Genomic DNA, 24,332 nt, shown 5'->3' with positions numbered 1-24,332 from the left:
AGAGCTGATAACAATGCAAAATAATTCCCACGTATAGACCTGTAAATTCTGTCAGTTGGAGGTTTCCTTGCCTTCCCTCCTTCACTGAGGAAGACGCCATTTTTGCTTTCACTTACACCTTCAGTTCAGTATTCCTGACTATAACTGTGTTGTTTTTTTTTTTTACGATGTCCATTGATCTGGTTGTAATACCTTGCCAGTTTCCTAATTAATGAGTTAAATAAAATTGTTAGCCTGTTTTCATTTTATATATGTATGAGAGTCATGATCTTACCTGTTTTGTTAGAATGATCTTTTAGCAACATGCTCAATATTCGACTGACTCCATAATTTCTTTTTCTGCTGGAAATAGAATTTCAGTGACTCTGAGAAATATCCACCAGTTCTAAACATTTCTGAAATCTCAACAGAGGTAGCTAATATACTACAGTACTTACATATTTAAATAAATTCTATCTAAGAGACTAACATTTTTCTGAATAGTCTTGAAGTTAGAGGAAAGTTTTGAACAGTGGAACTCAAGAAGACTTCTCAGTTCTTGGAAATGTGAGTACCACATTTATACATTTTTCTAGCCTACTTGGATCAATGTAGAGAGCTAATCAGGGTAGTAACTATAGAAGCAATGGCTCTCACTATCATCTTAACCAAAAAGCCAGGAGTAGAGCTTTTTAAGCAAAAACATCAGGGAAGATGGGGTTAGAATGGGTTCTAGTATCTCCTGCTCATAGTCCCATAAGCGTCTCCATGTATATGAACACCCTACTACACAGGGTCCACCAAATAGTAATACAAGAGTGAGAACTTTAGGTGTACACTAGATGCTAACAACTTACTAGATTGTAATATCAGTTACATAATCTAGTTAGTGTTCCCTAACATCCATCCTTAGCCCAGCTGCTCAACAGAATCACCTTCAGAGCATTCTGGAGTTTACTAGATCCTACCCAAGAGATTCTTGTTCAGAAAGGCTGGCATGGGACCCAGGGATCTGAATCTGATTAAGCTCTCTAGGTGATTCTGATTTTCACCCAAGGTTTTGAGTCAGTGAATATGATACTCATAAAAAGGGAAAACTTTTCCAGTTTTGCAATATAATTTATGTGTTTTCTTACACGGCTTTCCAAGCATCTTTTACAAAGACAAGGGCAACTAAAATTAATCTTTGGTGCCTAGCACTAGGATGAGGATTTAAATCCAGATAATCAAACTTTCTATGAGCAAGGAACATAGTGGGATTTTATTAACTTATTTAATATAAATTATGTAGGCCACATCATTGTTTTTTATTTTAACCTAACCTACACGGCAGTTTCCGTTTTTTTCAAAGTGTAAATCCTGCCAAGAACTATTCAATATCAGTTGCATATTTGATTTTTACAAATTTCATAAGTAATCTTACAAGATTGTACTGTCTACTGGAAGCATGTTGTGTTATTTTTATTGATCCCTTGGTCAGTTCTGAATTATATAGTCCTTTTATTTCTTAGACTTTACAACCCAAATATATGGTTAGAATCTTTTAGAGAAGTCATATTCTCCATACTTGGGAACAATTTCATTTAAAGCAAAATAAAATCATTGTAATATGCAATAATCTTGTGATTTGAAAATCCCACAGAAGAGATCAGAACAGTTTTAATGAGGTGATAATGATGTACAAATATTTTGGAAACTGAGCCTTTCTCTAAATATGGATGTTTCTAGGTCAGTAGTCATCCAAGAGTATCTCAGTGTCAATTTTAAGCTTAGTGTTAGATTTTTGGAAAATAAAGCTACATCGCATAATAAACGACTATTTATTTATGCATCTAAATGCTTCACTTGGCCTTGGTCCAACTCTCCTTTGGGTAAGCATGCGGTAGTCTATCATTTGGTATGTTGCTGGCCTTGCTTAATTTTTGAGGCTCTTGAGATGAGTTCAAAAAGCAATAACAAAATATGTACGCTTTGCATAAATTACATTATAGTACACTGCACTCACAGACATGTAATTTATTATAAGAAAATCATTCCAGCTACACAAAATAATGTCAGACTAGGTCGTTAGATTCTAGAACAAAGTGTAATTTAAAAAAATCCATAGACTTTGGTTTCTTTCCCTTTAAAGCTACAACAGGCCAACTTTGCATTCCTCATAAAAATGATATCTCGTTTTTGTTTAAAAAAATGATACATTTAAGCTTCTTTTACAATTTTAATTCATATCAATTCCATTTCATTTCACATTAATATGTTTATTTCTATTTTTGGTATCATCAGATATGAATTTCATGTCCTTTGAGGATGCAGCTAGGTATTGCTTTTAACTGTCCACATGCTGTTTCTGTATTCACAAAATAAATATTTAGATTAGTTTTTATGGTTTTTGGTCAAAATTCAATATTGAAAGTAAAAGCATCTTGTCATTTTGCATATACACATATAACCTTGGTGTCCATAGCTTTCCTTTAAAAGTAACTTGGTATAAGGAAACAAACACTTGGCTTGTAGTCCAGAGAATTATCAGAGGCAAAGGCTGAAGACCTCGATGTGCAGTCCGGGTTATCCCACGGAATCTGGATCTAGTTGATGCCCAAACTGACATCTTGACCTCTCTGTGAAATATCCATGTTCACCAAATAATTGTTAACCCATCATTGTGTCTGGGATTGCTGTGCTCAGAGAATTCCTTGCCAAAGAGCAACTTAAATGTAACAGTGTTTTGTTCAATTAAAAAAAAAATAACAGGATTCAGATACAAGATTTTCCAGACTGTTTATTTCATCTTGTCTATATATATTTTTAGAAATCTAAAATGTTACAATTTGTTTGAAAATTTTTTCTTCTAATAATGCCAGAAAGCCTTTCTATGTGATCCATCCATACATTTAGAATCTAATAAAAAAATACTAGTTAAGTGATTATAACTTCGTAGTATCATTTACTTAAGGAGAGTCTAAGACATGCAACATTTCCAGATGTAATCACGATGTTGAGTACTGTCCAGGGACAAGAATGAGAATGCTACCAGCTCAAGATCTGCCTTCTGATGGATGGGGATAAGCACTTGTTCATTATTGATCCAACTGAGAAATTTAATGGTGTGCAAACAATGTAAGGGATTATGATACATTTTCAAACTTTATTTGAGACAATGCGTTAAAGTAATGGTAATAAATTACTATGCTGGATGAACATGGATTATGGCTGTTTAAGAACCTATGAAAAATGTACTAGTAACTTCAGAGCAAATTTATCATTGAATTATTTCCAAAAGCTGATGACTGCATACACAAATTAAATATTACGATGTTCTTAAAATGCATTCTGTTATAATGTAAATTTTGTATAAAATGGGACTATTGTGGACCTCACCAAGAAGGTTTATTACTAGAACTAGATTGAAAATGGAAATAAAGTCACAGAAATCTCCTGTTTAATTGTAGACAAACATGGATGCTTATTTATTTACTTTAATAGTTAATTCACCAAGGCTAATGCTATGGAATAGAGCTACTTCAAAATAATAAGGAACAGAGCCTACTTTGAAATAATAAATTATGAATAAATTATTCTGAAGTAAGATCAGCAACATGCCAATTAGAGTTCAGGTGCAACTTGTAGGTGGAGGATTTGCAGATGGAAACCACAACTAGAGTCCTGCTAGAGGGGCTAATCTGTTGAAAGAAAAATGAGCTTCTGTAGAAACAAATAAATGCCTCATACTTGTCTTTAAAAGTGTAACATGCACCACTACAAAACTGAAAACTAATGGTTATAGCAGCTGTTGTTTCAACCTCAGAAGCTGTGACAGCAATGAAAACATTATACCAATGTCTTGTCCAATAAAACTCTTGTTTTCCTGTGTTTTGTGTGGGTGGACAAAGTAATAATAGCAAAGAAAGAGAAGTTGTATCACTTTAGCCTAAACACACTGTGTAAATTTATTGTTGTTTATTTGTAGAGATAAGATATTAGTAACTTAAAAATGACCTAAAGGAATCCCAAGGAGTTCTACAGTTCATTACTCATGGCAAATAAAACTAAATACTCAACCTTATGAACTTTTAAAGCTGAAAATCCAAGATACTTGTAGAATGGGAAATGGACAGAGATGATGGTTTAAATTTTCAGTGGCATGTCCAAGCCATGAGTGTAGGTAGAAAGCCATGCTGAATCATTATCAATTTATTGGGGTAGAAATGACACCTTTAATGTTAATTTTATAGCTGACATCACAAAATAAGACTGATCATAGATATCTTTGAATCTGAATGTGAGCCTGAGGACTATTTTAGAGAAGTATATTCTACCTCTATGATGGAGTGTGTGTGAACTATTATAAGACTCAAAAGTAAACTTAAACTTTTATCCTCAGATACAGATATTTATTTTAAACAGATAGACCTTTAAGAAAATTGAATATCAACATTCAAGACTGAAGTCAACAAAGCATTCTGTGATACTTACAAATGTGAAATAAGTAGTTATAACTAAACTTTTAATTAAAAAGCTGCCTCATCACTATCAAAACATTATGCATATCGGTAAGAAAACAGTGGTATGAATAACATGTCCTTTTACGCTACAATTATGTGTAAAATTACCTACCGAAATTGCTTTCCCATTACTTTGCCTTCTCCATAAAGAAGTTAAGTCTAGAGACCTTTTAGTTTGTTCTGGTGTTTTCTCTCCCTTCAGGAACTTCCATTAGTACACAACCAGCTAGGTATCTTCCTGCTAGAAATGAAAGTGTGATGGGCAGTCTTCAGTACCAGCTTAGCCAGTTTTCCCTAGTCTTAAAATTTGATTCAGGCTTAGTTTGGGCTTAATTTCACAGCTGCACCCAATGATTCACATACACACATGAATAACTTAATTCTTTGAATAGTTCTTAGAATGTCCATCACGAAAACTTAAAAATACATTGAGAAAACCCCTAAAACAATGTAGAATATACTTTGTACCTTTTGTTTATCCTCTAACCTTGTGACCACATGGTTAATACTAATCATGGTATTATTGGTTGCAAAGGAAATGAAAATAACAGCCCACAATATTCTATATAATTTATGAAAGGTTAAGATATCATATATGAAAACTGAGAACTCCCCCACCCCAAACACATTTTGGATTTTTTGCATGTCAGTAATGAAGTTCACTTTTCACCACCTTTCCAGTTGGAACATATAAAATTTATGACCTCTAATGCCTAATACATTAATGATCTATTGAACTAAGTTAACCCTTATAAAGTTCACAGAAGTGAAAATGTGGTCTAGAACAACACTGTTTGATAGAAATTTCTGTGATGGAAATGTTGCGTATCTACACTGTGCAACAGAGCAGCCACTAGGCACATGTAGCCATCAAGCCTTTCAAATGTGGCTTGTGTGACTAAGGAACTGAATTTTAAATTGTATTTAATTTTAATTAAAGTTAAATAGCCGCATGTATTGGATTAGCAGTCTAATAGACCCTTCAAACATTCAAGTAAGTGTTGGAAATGGAAGGTCCATTATAGGGAATCTAGGAATCTTAAATTCTCACCATTGGGTTTAAAACTCTATCATTCCTTCAGTATGAATTTTTCCAGAAGTTTCACATTTTCAAAAGATAAAACTCAAACCAACCAAATCCTTTAGGGTGCTTTTCTGTATGAATCATCTTTTTGCAAAGAGGTGTAAGACTGTCTTTATTGCCAACTCTGCCCCCTCTTCTACAGACAGAACTCAGTGATTAGATTCTGCATTTATTTAGGTTATTCGCCTAAAAAACCTGGTTTCCATACTGCAAATAAATGACAGGAACTTTTCCACTAGATTATCCCAGACAGCACAAATGTTCTTTCCATAAGTGGAGCCTGGAACCACAGCCCCCTCACATTGCCTGTTACATCTGTTTATGCTTATAGAAGTGACATCCACTTCGTAGACAGAGAATGCCAATTTCTTGGGAAAGGACCCAGAATTTGGTGATGCTTAAAGGAAAAAAAAGCCCTTGCTGCTTAAAATTAAAAAATACATAGAATTGAGTATTGAGTAGTTACAGAATCCTTTTGAAATGAAAAGATTTTGCTCCCAGAGTATATAGAATCTGTGTACGGAGTTGCCTGGGTTCATATTCAGCCATAATCATTTACTATTAATAGCCAATAAAGAAGCGGGTAAGTTACAAAACCTAAACCTTAGTTTTTCCATCAGTGAAATGGGGCTAAAAATAGTTATGTTGGGAAAACTTGTGGAAAGACTTTGAAATGAGCGAAAGATTACTGTTTGTCCTTTCAATGGAATGCTGGATGTTATCTACAGGACTCCGGAGTGTTGTGAAATTTACAGTCGTCTGCACCTTACTTAGAATGACTTTCACTAGGCTATTTTACTACTCAGTAAGCTGTAGAAACGTTTGGTAATGTAAATGAGTTTTATCTACAGAATGCAAATTTGTTACTTTACAGATACAACTGGTTACCGCCCTGTAAAGCAGATAATAATAAACATTACATTTCAGTGCTCTATAGAATATTAAGCAGCTTTGCCTCTTCTTGCCTCTATGTCTATTCTTCACAGTCTCACGTGAATGGGTTGCAGTATCTTGCTGGGGTTCCCTTCCTAATTAAAAGAGTTATAAAAATTTTGACCAATGTTCATTTTATATTTCTACCATTGTCATGTTTTTACCTTCTTGAAAAATTATTTTTTAAGAGTTCCTGCTCCCTAGGCTTTTTGGAAGGATTGGTTTAAAGATATGTATTGACAGTCATGATCAGTTTTATATTTTGCAGGAAGGTGGTAACACTTCCGGTACTTGGGGGTGTAAGAGGGAGTACTGAGCGTTTAGAAAAGGGCGGGGTGGGGGGGGGGGGAGTGAGCTGAAAAACTCTCCCTAGACAGGAAAGGTAGAAGACCTCCTCATCCCTTTCTCTTTGGCAGTGAGATCTTAAGGTCAAGGTGAGTAGTAGGCCAGGCGCAGTGGCTTAGGTGAAGGCCACACCAGACGTGGGCCTACGTCTTGGCCTTCCAGGCCAGCAGAGTGGCCTGGGACTTGGATGCCTTGGGGTCACGGAGTTAACTGCAGACCCAGACTAAGTGGGGCCCCAGCAGCGGTCAGCCCCAGAACCAAGTTCCGGAGCCAACACCCGAACAGGAAGGGGCCTTGCCCCAGGCCGGAGAGGCCCCTCGCCCACGGCCGAGGGGGTGGGGCGGCCTCGCCTCGGGCCGGTGCTTTTCGCCCTTCCTTGGCCGCCAGAGGCTCCCTCTCTCTCCCTCTCCCGGGATTTTGCTGCCGGGCTCCCTCTCTCTGCGGCCCTAGAGTTAATCCCATCAGCCGAGGTGAGGCACCTGTTACCCCTGGCCTTCCTCACCCCCGCGGCCTCTCCTCCATTACACCGCGGCCGCCGAAACGGCCCGGCGTGGCGACCGCACGTGGGCCAAACCCCTTCCCCGGCCGGCACCCCTGGCCCCAGGCCGGCCCGAGCGTGCGGGCGCGTCGCTGCTCGGGCCGCCGCCCGCCCGCAATGGCGTTGGGGAGCGCAGCGCGCCTCCCGGGGCCGCCCGCCGCGGGCAGGGAGCGCCTGGGGGCCGAGGCGCGAGTGGAAGCGGCCGCCGCAGCCGCCCTGCGCGCTGCGCCGTGAGGAGCGGGTTGCGGTGTACCCAGCGGGCCGGCGCCGAGCCGAGCCGCCGCGTCCACCGTGGGGCGGGGGGCGCCTGCGAGGAGGGGGTGGGAGCCGCGGCGGCCCGACCCTCCCCGCCCGCGGCGCTCCCGCTCGGGTAAGGGGGAGGCTGAGCGCGGGGCGAGGAGTTGGGGAGGGTGGAGAGGAGGAAAAAATCGGCTTGTACAAAGGCTGAGTTGCAGGCTGGGGGTGGGGGTGGGTTGTGGTGGAGGAGCAATAGGTTGAAGATCGGAGGCATTATCAGTGGGATCTATTGTTTCCTGGCACATTGGGAGGAAAAACAAAGGGATTTATTTTCATTACCCTGTAATTTTTTTTTTCTGTTTTTTTAAATGTGGCCAGGGAGCTCGTCTCTCTCCGTGTCACAGTGGGATCCGCCTGGCAGCCGCCGGGAGCCGCAGCCAATGTGTTAGGACTTCAGGTGCTTTTTGGCACAAAGCTAGACTGCGACCTCCTACCATAGCGTTTGGCGTCACCTGCTCTCCCGGTCCTGCCCCAGGGCCGAGGGATTGCGTCCCGAACCGGGCTTGGGAATCGGCTGCCTCTCAAGTTGGTGTTATTTATGTTTGTCTTTTGTGAGGGCAGGTTTTGAATCCCCCGGCGGCCCCATCTCCCCCGCCCCCGCCTCCTTGGGTTGGAATTGGCGGGGGAGGGAATGGGGTGTGTGTGTAGGGGAGAGGGGAGGGTGTTGGTGGCTTTAAAAAGAATGGTCAGGGTAAAAGGAGATTGTCGATGCTTTACAAAAAAAGAAAAAAACAGGCACCACACTCCAAAGCCTTTCTTGTTTGTCTGCATGGGCCATGCATGTGTGCTGGGCCAGGAGCCGAGTTTGGAGACGGTTTAAGTGAAAGTGTGTGCCTCCTCAGCTGATTGTGCGTGAGGGTGATGTGGCTCGGTCTAATATCAAAACAAAACAAAAATAAAATGAAAAATCTTAGAACTGCCTGCATTGTCTGCTCCTCAGCATATCTTGAAGTATTTGATTGCTGGCTTATTGATATAAAATCCTGCTGTGGGCTTAAAGAGAGCAGCAAGCATGCATTGCGTTGCGTGTTGAACTGTAGTAAGAGGCAAGAAAGAATAAACAAATCAGGGCTGCGAAAAGGGATGTCACAGTATATTTGCTTTCTGATTGTCACATTCTTACGCATTTATTCCCTTGGTAGTCTGCATCCCACTCCATAATTAATAATAACCACTGTTAGGAAACTTCCAAATACTTGTTATAACTGAACTTAGTGAAACTTATTGCTATTCAGGAACTTTTTTTCTCCTTGTTTTGGTCTGAAATTGCATTAGTATTGCTTTGGGGATGCTGTAGATGAGAATATTGGACCAAAAAAAGTAAAATATGCCGCCGTAGGCATGTTTTGGAGTTTGTAAACATAGATTCCAAACTTAATTGTACTTAGAAAGAATAAGTTCTACCTAATTGTGGAGAATCCTAAATGAAGTTGATTTTCTGGACAGTTTGATGATTTCTTAAAGATCGATGAACTGCTGGTTTCTTTTTAAAGGGCATTCACAAAAGCGACCAAAACTTGGGCTAAAGTATTGCTTTCAAATATACTTATGTGTAGCTTGTATTTGTGAGTGTGTGTATGTGTTGTGTGTGTGTGAGAGAGATTTTGATAGGTATCTCCAAATTGTGTTTGGAAATTTTTTTTTAACCAAAGACCAATCAGAATGATAACTTCTTGACTTTTAACTTCCCATTTCAATGAGTAATCTCTTCTGTTTGCCACGTGGCTAAGCCATTTGGAAAATAAAATGTATGTTATTTGACTAGACATAAATTCAAATAAGTAAATGAATTCAGAAATTCATTCTTTTCTATTGCAGATGAACCTCTAGTCTTGCTTTGAAAAAATCATTCTGTGTAACTCTTGACTGTGACTAAGTTCCTAATACACCTGTTGGGACGATCACTGACACAGTATACCATTTGAGAGGTACTTTTCTTGACCCAATACTGGTGATTAGAGAAGAGAGGTATCTTGGTTTTTGGTTTTTTTCTTTGATCATTATGAACATTGGCTTTTCACCCCTGAAGTGAAAATGTTGAAAACTGAGTCTTCAGGTGAACGAACCACTCTCAGAAGTGCCTCTCCTCACAGGAATGCATATCGAACTGAGTTTCAGGCACTGAAAAGTACCTTTGACAAACCCAAGTCAGATGGGGAACAAAAAACAAAAGAAGGTGAGGGCTCCCAGCAGAGCAGGGGGAGGAAATATGGCTCCAATGTCAACAGAATTAAAAACCTATTTATGCAGATGGGTATGGAACCCAACGAGAATGCTGCAGTCATTGCCAAAACAAGGGGGAAAGGTGGACATTCATCTCCTCAGAGAAGAATGAAGCCCAAAGAATTTCTGGAAAAAACAGATGGCTCAGTTGTTAAGTTGGAGTCTTCTGTTTCTGAACGAATTAGTAGATTTGACACTATGTACGATGGCCCTTCATATTCCAAGTTCACTGAGACTCGAAAGATGTTTGAGAGAAGTGTGCATGAATCAGGACAGAACAACCGCTATTCCCCAAAGAAAGAGAAAGCTGGAGGGAGTGAACCTCAGGATGAATGGGGAGGTTCCAAGTCCAACAGAGGCAGTACTGATTCCTTGGACAGCCTTAGCTCCCGAACTGAGGCTGTCTCCCCAACTGTGAGTCAACTGAGTGCAGTATTTGAGAACACTGATTCTCCCAGTGCCATCATTTCTGAGAAGGCTGAAAACAATGAATACTCAGTGACTGGGCATTATCCCTTGAATTTACCATCTGTTACTGTTACAAATCTTGACACATTTGGTCACCTGAAGGATTCTAATTCCTGGCCTCCTTCAAACAAGCAAGGTGTTGATACAGAGGATGCTCACAAGAGTAATGCAACTCCAGTACCAGAAGTGGCTTCTAAAAGTACCTCTCTAGCTTCGATACCTGGTGAAGAGATCCAGCAGAGCAAGGAACCCGAGGACTCCACATCTAATCAACAGACTCCCGACAGCATTGACAAAGACGGTCCTGAAGAACCTTGTGCTGAAAGTAAAGCAATGCCAAAGTCCGAAATCCCTTCACCACAAAGCCAACTGTTAGAAGATGCTGAAGCTAATTTGGTTGGAAGTGAGGCAGCAAAGCAACAGAGGAAAGAACTTGCAGGTGGTGATTTCACCTCTCCTGATGCTTCTGCATCCAGTTGTGGAAAAGAAGTACCTGAAGATTCAAATAATTTTGATGGTTCCCATGTGTACATGCACAGTGACTATAATGTGTATAGGGTGAGATCCAGGTATAATTCAGACTGGGGAGAGACAGGTACTGAGCAGGATGAGGAGGAAGATAGTGATGAGAACAGTTACTATCAGCCTGATATGGAATACTCGGAAATTGTTGGATTGCCAGAAGAAGAAGAAATCCCAGCAAATAGGAAAATTAAGTTTAGTAGTGCTCCTATTAAGGTAAGTGTGTTTTCTCCATTTTGTTTTCTAAATTTGTTTTTAGTACTAGGGCCTAATTGTATGTAGAATAGACTTGACAACTAGTAGGAGTTTTTGTAAGGGATTCAAGATTGTTGATATCTTTAAAATCACCTGTTGTCAGGTGATTTTAAAAGTTCAGAGTTTGAGAGATATCAATTACATTTCTTAAATGTGCTTTATAATGGCATACACCAATAGTGAGTAATATTAAAGCTGAAGAAGTTCGGGAATTGTGAGATACATTCCAATGAACTGGAGTATGAGTATTGTGAGTACTGAAAACCAGGAGTGTTAGCTTGAAATGTAATTACTTTAGTTTTACCTAAAATTATTCATAAATAATATTTTCTGAATGTGCACTCTTTAAGGTATGAAGTATAATGTACAATGGGAGAATTTTGGTAATCTGGGAATAATACTCGATTTACTTTCTTAAAAAAATCTGAGTTATTACTTAAGTGTAAGTGGATTGTGAGGAATTTTGTTGGAACTTTTTTTTGGGGGTACTGCTAGTTGGTGGTGAAAATTTAATTTATGGAAATATATTAGCTGACTTAAATACTTTGAAAAGCTTTGACTGTAAACAGTTTGAGTTCAAAATTTGTTACATAGCTTTAAAATGAATTTTTTGAAAGAAATAACATTGATTTGCCATTCATGGATTTATTTTTACCTCTTAAAAACTGGACAAATGCCAATGGAATTCACATGCTCTAATGACTTCACTTAGTTAACATTTGGTATGGAAGAATAGCACAAAGTACATCAGCAGTGGGTGGTAGAATGTTATTAGTGGATAATGGCAATAGGGGCAGGAGGTGGTTGGTTGAGTACCAGAATCTCCTGGGGTGCTTTTTCAAAGTGTACTTGCCCACAGCTCAGTCCTGAGATGCTGGCATGCTCTCCTTGGGGAATCTGGAAGGTTATGGTGGCAGAACGTGTAGTTTTAGACCACATTCTAGGGGCTTCTAGCTTACACAGTGTGTATATATGATAGACTTGGAATTTGATATATTCCTGTAAATTTTCTCCTCAAAATCTAAAATCACTGTCTGTTATTTTCATTTTGGGACCTTCCATATAAGGCTCTAAAATATAAATTTACATAGAAATATTTAAAGAGAAATCTGACATTGTTCTGATTATGAAATGCTATTCTGAAATAAAGTAATAATCTATGAAATTATTTACAGATGTTAGCAGGCAGACTTTCATTTTATTAGTGTAAGGCAGAAGTTCTGGGTCAGAATGGGTCATGTTAAGTTAAACTGTAGTTTAAAATAAACTACAGATGTCAATTCAGTTTGAAAGTAAGTTTCTTTGCAGTGCTTTACCACCTTCCTTTGTGATTATCTCCTCCTGCCTTCCTACTCCTCCCCAACCCCCACTGCCCTACTCTAGATGGTCTTTAAAGGTGCCTTTCCCCCAAGCCTATCCAGTGAGCTCCTAAACTTTGCCATTTGCATCCCCCTTGAACATCATCTTTCTACCCTTTAGGAAGAAAGCAATAAGATTAAATCGTTTCACATTGAGAAAGGCAGGAATAACTGAAATGAACTCTTCAAGGAGTTAAACCCAGTGACTAACTTTTTAATACAAGGGATAGCAGCTTATGAAAATTTATCAAGTAGACCACTACCCAATCAACCAAGTGGGACACCAGCCTGTATTTGGGTCCTGTGCTGCACAAAACATAACTGTGCACTAGTTGGTTTAATGGATTTTAAAGGATTTATCATTGAAATGTGTCTGTTTATATGTGAACAAACCAGCTTTTTGGGAATGATATTTTGAAGTTCAACTAATTTGTGCTATTATTGCTTATAACAATAAGTATTTTCCTCTTAATTTTCATATAATGACAATTTTATCTAGCAAAGAATGAAACATTACCTACATTTAATGCATTTCATCAAGAATAAGATTTCTAAAACAAATTAGATCAAGCATAAGACTTGTGAAACAAAGATAATGTATTGCATTTTATTGGGCAGTTAACAGGACTTCTTGGAGTGGATTAAGTTTGCAAACAGAAGATTCATTCTTAGCCCTTTGTAATGAATAAAACAATTACTCTTTCTTGCTGCTTCCATTGTTAAATATGCAAGTGGATTCACTTGGAAAATTTGAGAGCTGCTTTTTACTGGTCATGGTGGTGGCCATAGTGTTTGGGTTATTCTCCAATTAAGATTTTTTTTTGCCGCAGAGGGTGGTAATACCTTATTAGATCCAATTAAAGTATTTATTGAAGGCTTATCATGTGTGTTCTCTCATGCTGTTAGCTGAAGAAGACACAAAAATCTGTAAGGTTACCCCTTTCCTCTGTGAGTTTGTAGAGTCAATTCTTAAACAGATTGTATTTACAATCCATAAAAAACAGTATAAAAAACTATGCAAAAATTTTTAATGTCCTGTGAGTCCTTTAATGGCACTTGGTTGTACTAAATGCGTATAGTGAAAGGGATTTGATAGATTATTTGGAAAGGAATACATGCAACCATTTTCTATCTGTGTTTCTTTATTCTTTTCATAAAACTTTATTTATGGAATGGGAAGTTGCAATTCCTGACCTCAGTCTTTTCCTTTGAAGCTTAAACATACTTCCTCTTAAAGAAGCAACAGGGAATGTATTCTTTAAATAAATGATTTTTAGAACTTTTACATTCTTTTCCTGGCTGTCACTTTATTCTGTCCTAGGTTAAAAATTCCTAGCACCTTTAGTTTTTTGTTATAGATCTTATTTATCATCTTTGTATGTGTAATATTGTCCTCAGTGACTACTTCAGTTCTTTTTATAGATGTTTTACATAGATATTTCCATAAGATGTCTTAAATCTGTACTTAGAAAAACATCAGAATAATAGTTGATCTTTCCTGTGTAGCATATACCTTGTACTTGTACATATACCTTGATTTTTAAAAATGGTCAGACTCTATTGCCAGCCATCAGTTAGTATGACTTTCCTATCTTTCACAGACAGTTATTTCTTATTAGATAGATTGATATGTTTCATAGGGTCATGAAATATTAGAATGAGATTAATAATAGCAAATTAAAATCCAACTTTGAGATATGGAATGGGAGAATGTTATGAACCATGCTAATTCGAGATGGAATTATGCCTTCATTTTCAGGAATTTTTCAAAATGAAAGGATTGAATTAAAGTAAATTTGTCTTAGATGAATCAAAACAAGAGAGGGTGACATGTCATTTTTTTCTACTAATTCAGAACATTTATGGAGCCCCTAATATGTGTCAGGGACAATGCAAATACAACAAATACAACAAATACATAAAATGAGGAGCTGATGAAGTAAGGAGCTGCTGGTCAGTGGGAAGTGTACAGCCCATTAAGGAAGCTCTCAGGCTGTTCCCAACTCTGTGCTTTGATGATCTTTCTAAGGTTGCTGCAGCCTCATTAAGGAAGTCACAACCTTTCTCTGTTTCTTATGTCCTTTGGATTGGTATTTTTTTCCCCCTCAAATAGTATTGTGTTACAATGGATTGTTATTCTTGAAACAGCATATCTGAAAAAGATTTTTCTAACTCACAGTAAGAAGGATATTGCAGAGTTAATATTGAGGTACAATGTGCTATATTTTGTGTTTTCTCAAATCATATGGAGCTTTACAGGATTAGAATTCAAATAATCAGCAAGGGCACCAGAGCTTCTTCAAACCTTACATGATAGTTGTTGAAAATGGATCTTCTTGTATTCTTTCCCTTTTTTGGGGCTCTGAGTCATAGTTAGGGCATTCATGGATATATGAAGTTTTTTTGTTCAGGATGGTTTTCAGGGAATAGTTCTGTTGAGATCCAACTTTTTGTCTTTGCGGAGGCTTCCCTTTATAACAGTTTTGTCAGTGCTTCTTAAACTTTAATATGCATATGAATCACTTGGGAGATCTTGTTAGCATCAAGATTCTGATTCAGTAGGTATTCTATGGGAAATTACCTTGATACAATGGTTGAGCTACAAGTACACCAGCAGGCAAGCTATCTCAGAGGTTATGGAATAGAAGACTCAGAAAACAAATTAAAATGCTTGAATCACATGAATTACCAAACCAGTTAAACACAAATCCAGAAGCAAGAGGAAAGCTATGGAGTAAGTTAACACACTTCAGGTTCAAACCAGGTTGGAAGGACCACGCTACCTGTCCTGGATAAACAATGTTCCTGTGTCCCATCTTTCTTTCACATAACCCTTCCCAATTAATGACGTGGTTATGAGGACCAGAGCTGATGTTTGAGCCAAGACTCCATAGACTAATGATTTCCTGGGTCGATGATACACACTTGTTCTGTTGAAGAGATGTGACAAATACACTTAGGTACAGCCGTAGCTTTGCTAGTTTGCCTGCTGATGAGCCATGGGACCATCCTTGGTGTCCTCAGTAGATGACTGATATGGAAGTAATGTAGCTATCAGTCCAGGCATAATGGTGACTTGGTATTTCCACTGCTTTTTGTCTATAAGTAAATCTCATTCATTTTATCATAATTTCTATTTATTTTATTGTTGTCATGTCTTACTCCCAGCTTACCTATTTATTACGCATCTGCTGACTGCCTTCATTTCACCAGCTTGCATTCTCATTATCAATACTTGGCCCAGCCTGAGTGTTGCCTCTGTCTCATAAGTTGTTAGTTTATTTACCATCTATGATTACCACTTCTTAAGTGTTTCATCCATCCCATTAGTTTTGTTTACCTCTATAATAGAATTTCATATTCTGAAATAATACAGGAAAACCACGTTAACAGTATGTCTGGAGGGGAACCTTAGATTTTACATTTCTAACAAGCTCTCAAGTGGTGCCGATGCCGCTGATCAAGAGATCACTCTTTGGAATATGAATTTGAAGTACAATCTTCTGGCTTCTGAAAGTGGCTGGCCATAGCATGTTAGGGAAGCAACATGTAATAAATTTCCTTTCCAGATGGGCTGCTATAGCTGGTTGGGTGGAATAATATTCTCTGAAGATAAAATAAGGTATAATCTTGTAAAGTGCATGAACACTCTGTTTCTGGATCCCAAAGTGGATTATTATCCTTAACTCAAGGCATTTGGGTCATTAAAAAGTCACATCCTAGGCTCTTTGTGTGGTTTAAGTTTTTAGTTATAAAAAGTTGGGAGGAAGAAGTTTTTAATGGAATCAGAAATTTCATTTCTTTCATTCTTTTGCAAGTGTAAATTAATAAACTTAGACAGTATAAGAATGGTCATATGATTTAACTTGCTTTTCTTGGATAACTTTGACGGTACAACTTTTTTGTTTGTTTGATTTTTGTTTTTTGTTTTTTGAGAGGGAGCTTTGCTCTGTCACCCAGGTTGGAGTGCAGTGGCACGATCTCAGCTCACTGAAACCTCCACCTCCTGGGTTCAAGAGATTCTCAGGCCTCAGCCCTCTGAGTAGCTGGGACAACAGGCATGCACAACTATTCCCGACTAATTTTTGTATTTTTAGTAGAGACAGGGTTTTTACCATGTTGGCCAGGCTAGTCTCCAACTCCTGACCTCAAGTGATCTGACCGCGTTGGCCTCCCAAAGTGCTGAGATTATAGGCGTGAACCACTGTGCCCAGCCGATGGTATAACATTTAAATTGGATTTCCTTTTAAATTTTTATGTTTTATGACCTATGCTTCATAACCAGGTAAATGAAATATGTCAAATATTTTAATATACTTTGTAAAATCAAATAATGAAGATTTGTTGAATGAACTCCTTTTCTAAAATCCAGAGGTATATCTATACTTTTAAACTGAACAGTGATCATTTAGTGTTTAAAAAGGGATTCTTTTGACAGCAGATTATTTCAGATGTTTACTGGTATTTATTTGTAATAGAAATATTTAAAGTTTTTTGTTTTTTGTTAATTTAATTAATTTTTTTTGAGACAAGGTCTTGCTCTGTCACCCTGGCTGTAGTGCAGTGATGCAGTCATGGCTCACTGCAGCCCTGACCTCTGGGGCTCAAGTAATTCTCCTGCCTCAGCCTCCCATGCAGCTAGGACTACAGGCAAGCGCTACCATGCTTGTTATTTTTTTTTATTTTTTGTAGAGATGAAGTCTCACTATGTTGTCTAGGCTCGTCTTGAACTCCTGGGTTCAAGCGACCCTCCTGCCTTGGCCTCCCGAAGTGCTGAGATTAAAGGCATGAGCCACTGTGCCCAGCAGTTTCTTGCTTTTTGGATCATACATACTTTGTGTTCCCTCTAAACTTTCTCACAAATGACACTAATTGTTGGGTTCATGTACTTGAAAGAAAAGATGCCAAATTTGGAGGAAAATCACTTTGTGTTATGTTATCCATGTGTCGTTTACCTTGTTAACCCAGTTAATATGCCCATTACAAGTAATTTGATTGAAGTCTCAACTGCATTAGATTTTTTTCTAACACTTTCTCTACCACTTGAAAACAAGTTTAGGAATTTTCATAGAGAAATATAGTTAGATGTGGGATAAATTCTGTATAAACAAAACAAACATTACTATAGATTGTTGCTTTGTATGCTGTTATCTAATTTACCTGATATTTTTCTTGATTTTCTATGCTCTCATTTGGACCTATTTTCTTTTTGTTCTTTTGCTTCATTATATTCTATAGCTATGGTTTTGAAAAGGAAGAAAACTTTTCAAGTTATGCTTTATAGTTTTTCTTCTGGTCACTTTTACAGTTTTCTCCTGGTTCTCATCTCTTTAGTTTGTGACATAGACATTTAGAGATGAAATATACTTGAAGGTAATCTAGCGTCATTTCCCAGTCACTTCAGGAAGCCCTTCAGTAGCATACTCCTGACAGATGATGTTTCAGCTTCTGCTTGAATAATTCTACCGATGGAGAGTTTATTACTTTGGAAGGTAAAAGGAAAGTTAGAAGGAGGGGCATGCTGGTGTGTGTAGGGAGGTGGTGCACTCACTCTTCTTTTTATTTAATTTTAATTTGCAATTTTTTATTAAGATAAAATTCAGGTAACAAAGTTCACCACTTTGAAGTGCACAATTCAGTGGTTTTTAGTATATTCACAGTGTTGTGCAGCCATCACTTTTATCTGATTCTAGAACTTTTTCATCGTCCTAGAAAGAGACCCTGTGTCTGTGAATTGTCATTCCCAATTCCCCTTCCTTCTTCATCCTCTGGCAAGCAGCAATTGACTTGCTTTTTCTGTAGACTTACTTCTGGACATTTCTTACAAATGCTTTTAAAAAAGAACATAGGAGACTTGAAGAAGAATACAGGAGTATGGCTTGGGATATATTAAATTTAAGATATCAAAAGGATAGCACACTACAGGAAAGTCTAGAGAGCAATGGCACAAAGAATTTTCTTCTGGTTGGTGATATGGTCTAAAAGTTAAGTGGCATGATGTGGGAGCAACAAATGCTGTCTGCCATTTTATGCGTTTCATAGAGAGGAAGAACACATGAAGCTGAGGAGACAGTAGGATTCAAGAAGAATGAAATGTATAACTGAGGAAGAATAGGTTTATGTGGCTGAGAGGATGGCTGAACAACTCCCTTGCGTGGGACACCGCACTTCTCTTAATGTAATCTAAAATTGCTACACATGAAGCATGAGTGTTTGATTCAGCATAGGGTTTCTTTATTTCCTTTTAGAGACAGGGTCTTGCCCTGTTGCCCAGGCTGGAGTTTAGTGGCACGATCAAAGCTCACTGCAGCCTTGAACTCCTGCGCACAAGGGATCTTCCTGCCCCAGCCTCCCAAGTAGCTGGGACTACAGGTGTGTGCCACAGTGCCTGGCTAATTACATTTTTTTTTTTTTTTTTTTTTGTAGATTCAGGGTCTTGCTATATTGTCTAGGCTGGTCTTGAACTCCTGGGCTCAAGTGACCCTCTTGCCTCACCCTCCCAAAATGCTGGGATTGTAGGTGTGAGCCACCATGTCCTGCCAACATAGGGTTTCTTTAAAGGTACAAGTGGCACTGATGCTGAGTTTCATCTTTACATTGGTCTTTTTATAGCGTGAAAGAATCCTGTTCCTTTTCTAATAATCTGATGCTTATTTCTATCCTACTTCTCTTATATTGTCACTTTCCTTATTCTTTTACTTTGATTGGAATTGTTCACGGACAGCTTCACTACTTTAAAATTTTTTCTCATCCTTCAATATTTCGATATAGATTTCCTGTGCCTACATGCTATTATCTGTACTGTAACCATCTATAAGATGAGTGATTTGAGGCAGATATTTATTTAGTTTACTATGTATTGTCTGTTGGAGCATATTACTATATAGTCTATATTACTATTAAATATCATTAACTAGTAATAATAATGGTAACATCGAGAGGGACTTGATATTCTGTCAGGTTGGACAAGTGTGCCTCTTGAGGCCTTGAATTTCTTACCTGTAATTGAGGCTGTCTTACTTGTAATTTATCACTAAGATTGTTTCTCGGCTTTACCATCCTGTAATTCTCTATGTCTTAAACATATTTGTACTACACCATAATCATAAATATTTGTGCTATGATTTCAAAGAGAAAATTTTGGACATCTTTTGTTGAAATATCGAAATGAAAAATTTATGTTAAATTGTTCTTGAGAACAATAATTCTATAGATTATAGTAAAAACCTTAAAATGAGTAAAATATTAAGTCCATGGGAGCACATTTTTATAGAGTGGATTTTTAGAGCAACTTGACTTTTGAAAGTATGGGTTTAACTATATGTTAAAACACCCTGCTGAGGAAACTAAGAATAAAGAAAGAAATGTTTTGTAATATAGTTGCTGACATATTAATTGCTTCACTCACTTTTGCTCTGGAAATAGCTTCATAGCACAGTTCAACATGATTGAAATATTGATAATTTTTTTTTTTACAGTTCCCAGTTTTCAGCCTAACTTACTCTTTCTCATGCACATATCCTTACAAAGAAGACAGCGAAATACAGTATGAAGATATCAGGAAATTTTATATTTTAGGAGGAAAGTTTTGTTCTTTGCTTACTTAATCTATTTCATTGGTATTTTTAAAAAGTATTTGTGGAGTTAAAACTGCTCACCAAGTATTTATGGATAATGGTAAATGAAACTGCTCACAGATCTGTTAGTCTCCTGCCCTCTTTTGTAAGTCAGATGAGTTTTGTGCCGGGGAAAGCTAAGCTTCCAAGTTGTTTTCCATGCCAGTTGAAATATATAGGGCTAGATTCGGACATAGAGTGGTTGGCAAGGGTCAAAAAGGTGAATAGAGTCATGACCATGAAGGTTTCTTTACAGGAATAAGCAGTGAGAGTCTTGCGGATTAGGTCTTTGGTATTTCTGTATTGATGCCTTTGAACTGGCATGACCCTACGAAACTGAGTGACCTGCATGTTGAGTCTGTTGCTGTATAGTAAGATGGTCTTTTCTCTTTTATTCACCTCGGATTTCTCCTCCAAAAATTTCTTTTTACTCCTCCTCTTTTAAAAATATGTAAGTATACAGCCTCATGGAGGCTACATTCATATCAGAAAATTGTCTAATCTTCAATATAAGAATCTTAAATAGTACTCACAGTCAGAGGTACCTTTTCAGGCTTGTGAAGAGTTTTCTTTTCATGGTTAGGGTCCACAGAGGAGAGGGAAAAGCAGGTTTATTGGTTAGTTTTTAAGATCTGTTTCTGAGGCCGGGCGCGGTGGCTCACGCCTGTAATTCCAACACTTTGGGAGGCTGTGGCGGGCGGATCACGAGGTCAGGAAATCGAGACCATCCTGGCGAACACCGTGAAAACCCCTCTCTACTAAAAATACAAAAAAATTAGCTGGGCGTGGTTGCGGGCGCCTGTAGTCCCAGCTACTCGGGAGGCTGAGGCAGGAGAATGGCATGAACCCGGGAGGCGGAAGTTGCAGTGAGCTGAGAGGGCGCCACTGCACTCCAGCCTGGGCGACAGAGCTAGACTCCGGCTCAAAAAAAAAAAAAAAAAAAAGGTCTGTTTTTGAGTAGTGTTATTTTGATGGATTCCTTTACTAAGTACTTGTTTTGGGTAAAATTGATGTGCAAAATTGTTTTGTAAACGAAGAGAAAGACATAAATTTGCACTTTTCATTGTTAATTGATATTATATATGTATAAAATTATTATTTTTTTAAATAACCCATTTCTCAGGGGGAAAGGCAAAACTTATTGTAGGATGTTTGAATGACATCTTATCTACCATTACCTAGAATGTGTTTATTTTTAGAAGTTTATTCTGTAGGTGGAATAATAAAATACAGTAATTTAAATTATACCCCAGGTGTTATATAATATTCTATGTCCAAAGCATCTATTTCCTTTTAGAAATCTTAACATTGAGCACTGAGCACTAAAACAAGCAAACCTGTAAGTAAGTCTTTTGAAAAATAAAGGCTGGCTGGAAGATTGAGGCTGCAGTGAGCTGTGATTGAGCCACCACACTCCAGCCTGGGCAACAGAGCAAGACCCTGTTTCAAAAAAGAAAAAGAAGGGCTGGGCCCGAAATCTATGATTTTCATATCTGTATTATATACAGTTTCTTGCTTAGCGTCTAGAATTACCTATTATTTAGGATAGATTCCTAAAAAAATAATTTTATTAATTTATAATATTATTTATAATTTTATTAAATTATATTTACATTAATTAAAAATAAAATTATTTTAAAGCCCTTTATATATAATTCAGAAAGGGTGAATTTTATTGTTATTGCCGGAATTGTTATTCAGAAAGGGTGTATTAGTTTATAATCAGCACTGCATTGGAATAGTTTTCTCACAATCCCTGCACCAGTACTTAGTTTTATTTATATGCTTTGTAGTTTTCAGTTTGGTAGGTGAAAATAACTCTTATAATTTCTACTTGATATATTGTTGAGATTGAAGATTTTTTATGTGCTTATAGGCTTTTTTGATATGAGTTCTGAGTGGTTTTTATTACTTTCTAAATCAATGTTTGTTAGTAAAGACTACATCAATGTGTTATTTAAATGAGTTGGTAAAAGTTAAAGCAACTCACATATCCAGTAATAGGGATATGGTTAAATTCATTACGATAAATGCATATAGTATAATAAGATAAAGCTGTATAACTCATGTTTTCTAAGATTACTTAAAGATGTAAATACTTCATAATAAAAAGTCTGGTTAAATGCTGAATATGCATTTCTGTCATATTTTTACTTTAAAAATATGTGTATTTGCACCTAGGACAAAGATTAAAAACACATACATCAAAATGTTAACTCTGGTAATTTCTGGATTGAGAGAACAGTGATAATGTTAAATGAATGTATACTTTTCTGAATTTACTTACTTTTCTACAATGAGCATGTATTACTTCTTTAATTACATTAAAAGATAGTGGTGGGACACAATTGGAATGATCAGCAATAACAACATAAGGAAGTTAACAAAAACGCTTTTTAAAATGCTGCCCCAAATTCTAATAATTAATCTTTTAATGTACTTTTATTTGGAGGACAACATGTCACAGAAAAAAAATTTGGTTTAATAGTGTAAATTTATGTAACACTGAAGAAGGTGTTACTTTAAGAAAATGGATGAACTTTTGACAGTTGAATTCATTAAGTGCATATTTCTTAAACCTTGGTAAAATTGATCCCACATTTGTGGCTAACCTTGTTAAGTATTATGGGGAAGGAGACCCTCCAATTCATTTTAAATTGTGATTATATAGCATTTGCAGATGCCTGAGATATTTTCCTTAAGTTCGACTATTGTGTATATGATATTCTAATGTGTTACTTAAAATATGCTTTCAAACACTGGGTATAATGAATTTGAAGTGAAACATATTTTAATGAGTAGTCTTACTAAAAATAATAAACATGTACTTAAAGGAAACTTAACCATTTTCCCGTGTGGCATAATGTCTTTCTGATGTCTTAGATTATTGAGCCTCAACAGGCTTGCTCTCTGTGAAGGTAAGACAGTGGAGATGTCAAGTTCATTATCTTGCTTATATATAATCCTTTGAAAAAACTCACGTACACACCCAGTTAAAAATAGGATTTTGAGTTCTAGGCCTCCACAGAATCCATTTGAATATGTTTCCTGTCCTAAAACACCAGCCAATATGTGGTTTCCTGTTGTTCCTCTTAAAAAACATATTAGTTGAAAAGAGATTCATTTGATGTATGGTTAGACTATATGGTAGTATGTTATATTTTTAGTTAGAGTCAAAGGGTCAGTTCCTCTCATCTATTGGGTAATTTTCTACTTTTGAAAAGCTTTGGTAGATAATGTTGTAGTATATAAATGATGACAAACATATTTTTGTTGGGTGGCAGAGTTTTCTGAAATTGGAAGTTTAAATTATTGCTTTTTGTTTAATGAGATCAGCAGATTACTCTGATCTTACAGTTTTAAGCAGTTCTGGGATTTTATAAATTCTGGTGAAGTCCTAATTAAATTGCCTTACAATATAATCTGGTGTTTGGATTATCACTTTTTGTTAAGTATTCTTAAACCTTACTACAATATGGTTGATAAATTCTGTTAATATTTTATTGTATACTGGGTTTCTAGTAGTGATATATAGATGATTGTATATAAGAACTATTTAAAGAAAAAGAGGCAACATTAACAGACAAACCATGTAAAATTTTGACTCTTTTCTATAAAATGGTTACACTGGAAAAAGAAAATTGGAGTTCAAGAAAAAAATAATTTCACTGGTTGTGATTTTGCATATTTATGTAAATTTGTGAATGATTTGAGGCAGTGATATCTTTTTTTAGTTAATCATGTACCCAATCAAGTTTGAGACGAGGCTTATGTTTTTCCATAGAGATTATGACACTTGTGGAATTTTTATCTTGCTGGCTCCTTCTCTGTATAACGAGTTCTGTGAGTAGTAGCATTAGTGAACTGGAGCTCCCTCAGGAGATTGTCCCATTTGCAGATGTAGCAATCAGAAGAGTTTTAGTTTGAGTTACTGGGTTTTGACTCTTATTACCTAATACAATTCTTTGTTTATTTAGTTTTGAGATGGAGTCTCACTCTGACTGCATTATTATCGTTTTTTTGAGACGGAGTCTTGCTCTGTTGCCCAGGCTGGAGTGCTGTGGTGTGATCTCAGCTTACTGCAACTTCCGTCTCCCGAGTTCAAACGATTCTCCCACCTCAGCCTCCTGAGCAGCTGGAATTACAGGCGCGCACCACCATGCCTGGCTTAATTTTTCTTTTTTTTAGTAGAGACGGGGTTTCACCATGTTG

The 24,332-nt window shown here is 37.3% G+C and overlaps 1 protein-coding gene across 14 annotated transcripts in view; it reads left to right on the top strand.

Annotated features, from left to right (window-relative positions):
• Positions 1–6,784: 6,784 nt before the first annotated feature.
• The window catches only part of PPP1R9A (protein phosphatase 1 regulatory subunit 9A), a 383,463-nt gene continuing 365,915 nt past the window's right edge, over positions 6,785–24,332 (top strand). For 5 of the 14 annotated variants that reach the window (XM_055347432.1, XM_055347429.1, XM_055347425.1 and 2 more), the window contains exons 1-2: positions 6,982–7,313; positions 9,497–11,107. In XM_055347432.1, coding sequence (XP_055203407.1) covers positions 9,713–11,107 — 1,395 coding nt within the window. In that variant the 5' untranslated portion in view covers positions 6,982–7,313; positions 9,497–9,712. Of the gene's footprint in view, positions 6,933–6,961; positions 7,314–7,345; positions 7,752–7,833; positions 8,204–9,496; positions 11,108–24,332 lie in introns of those variants that run through there. The other 9 variants (XM_055347428.1, XM_055347423.1, XM_055347427.1 and 6 more) reach the window with 8 other exon arrangements.

This window comes from Gorilla gorilla, chromosome 6 (genome assembly GCF_029281585.2).
Source record: "Gorilla gorilla gorilla isolate KB3781 chromosome 6, NHGRI_mGorGor1-v2.1_pri, whole genome shotgun sequence".
Classification (NCBI taxonomy): domain Eukaryota; kingdom Metazoa; phylum Chordata; class Mammalia; order Primates; family Hominidae; genus Gorilla; species Gorilla gorilla.
This window is presented reverse-complemented; position numbering and strand designations above follow the sequence as displayed.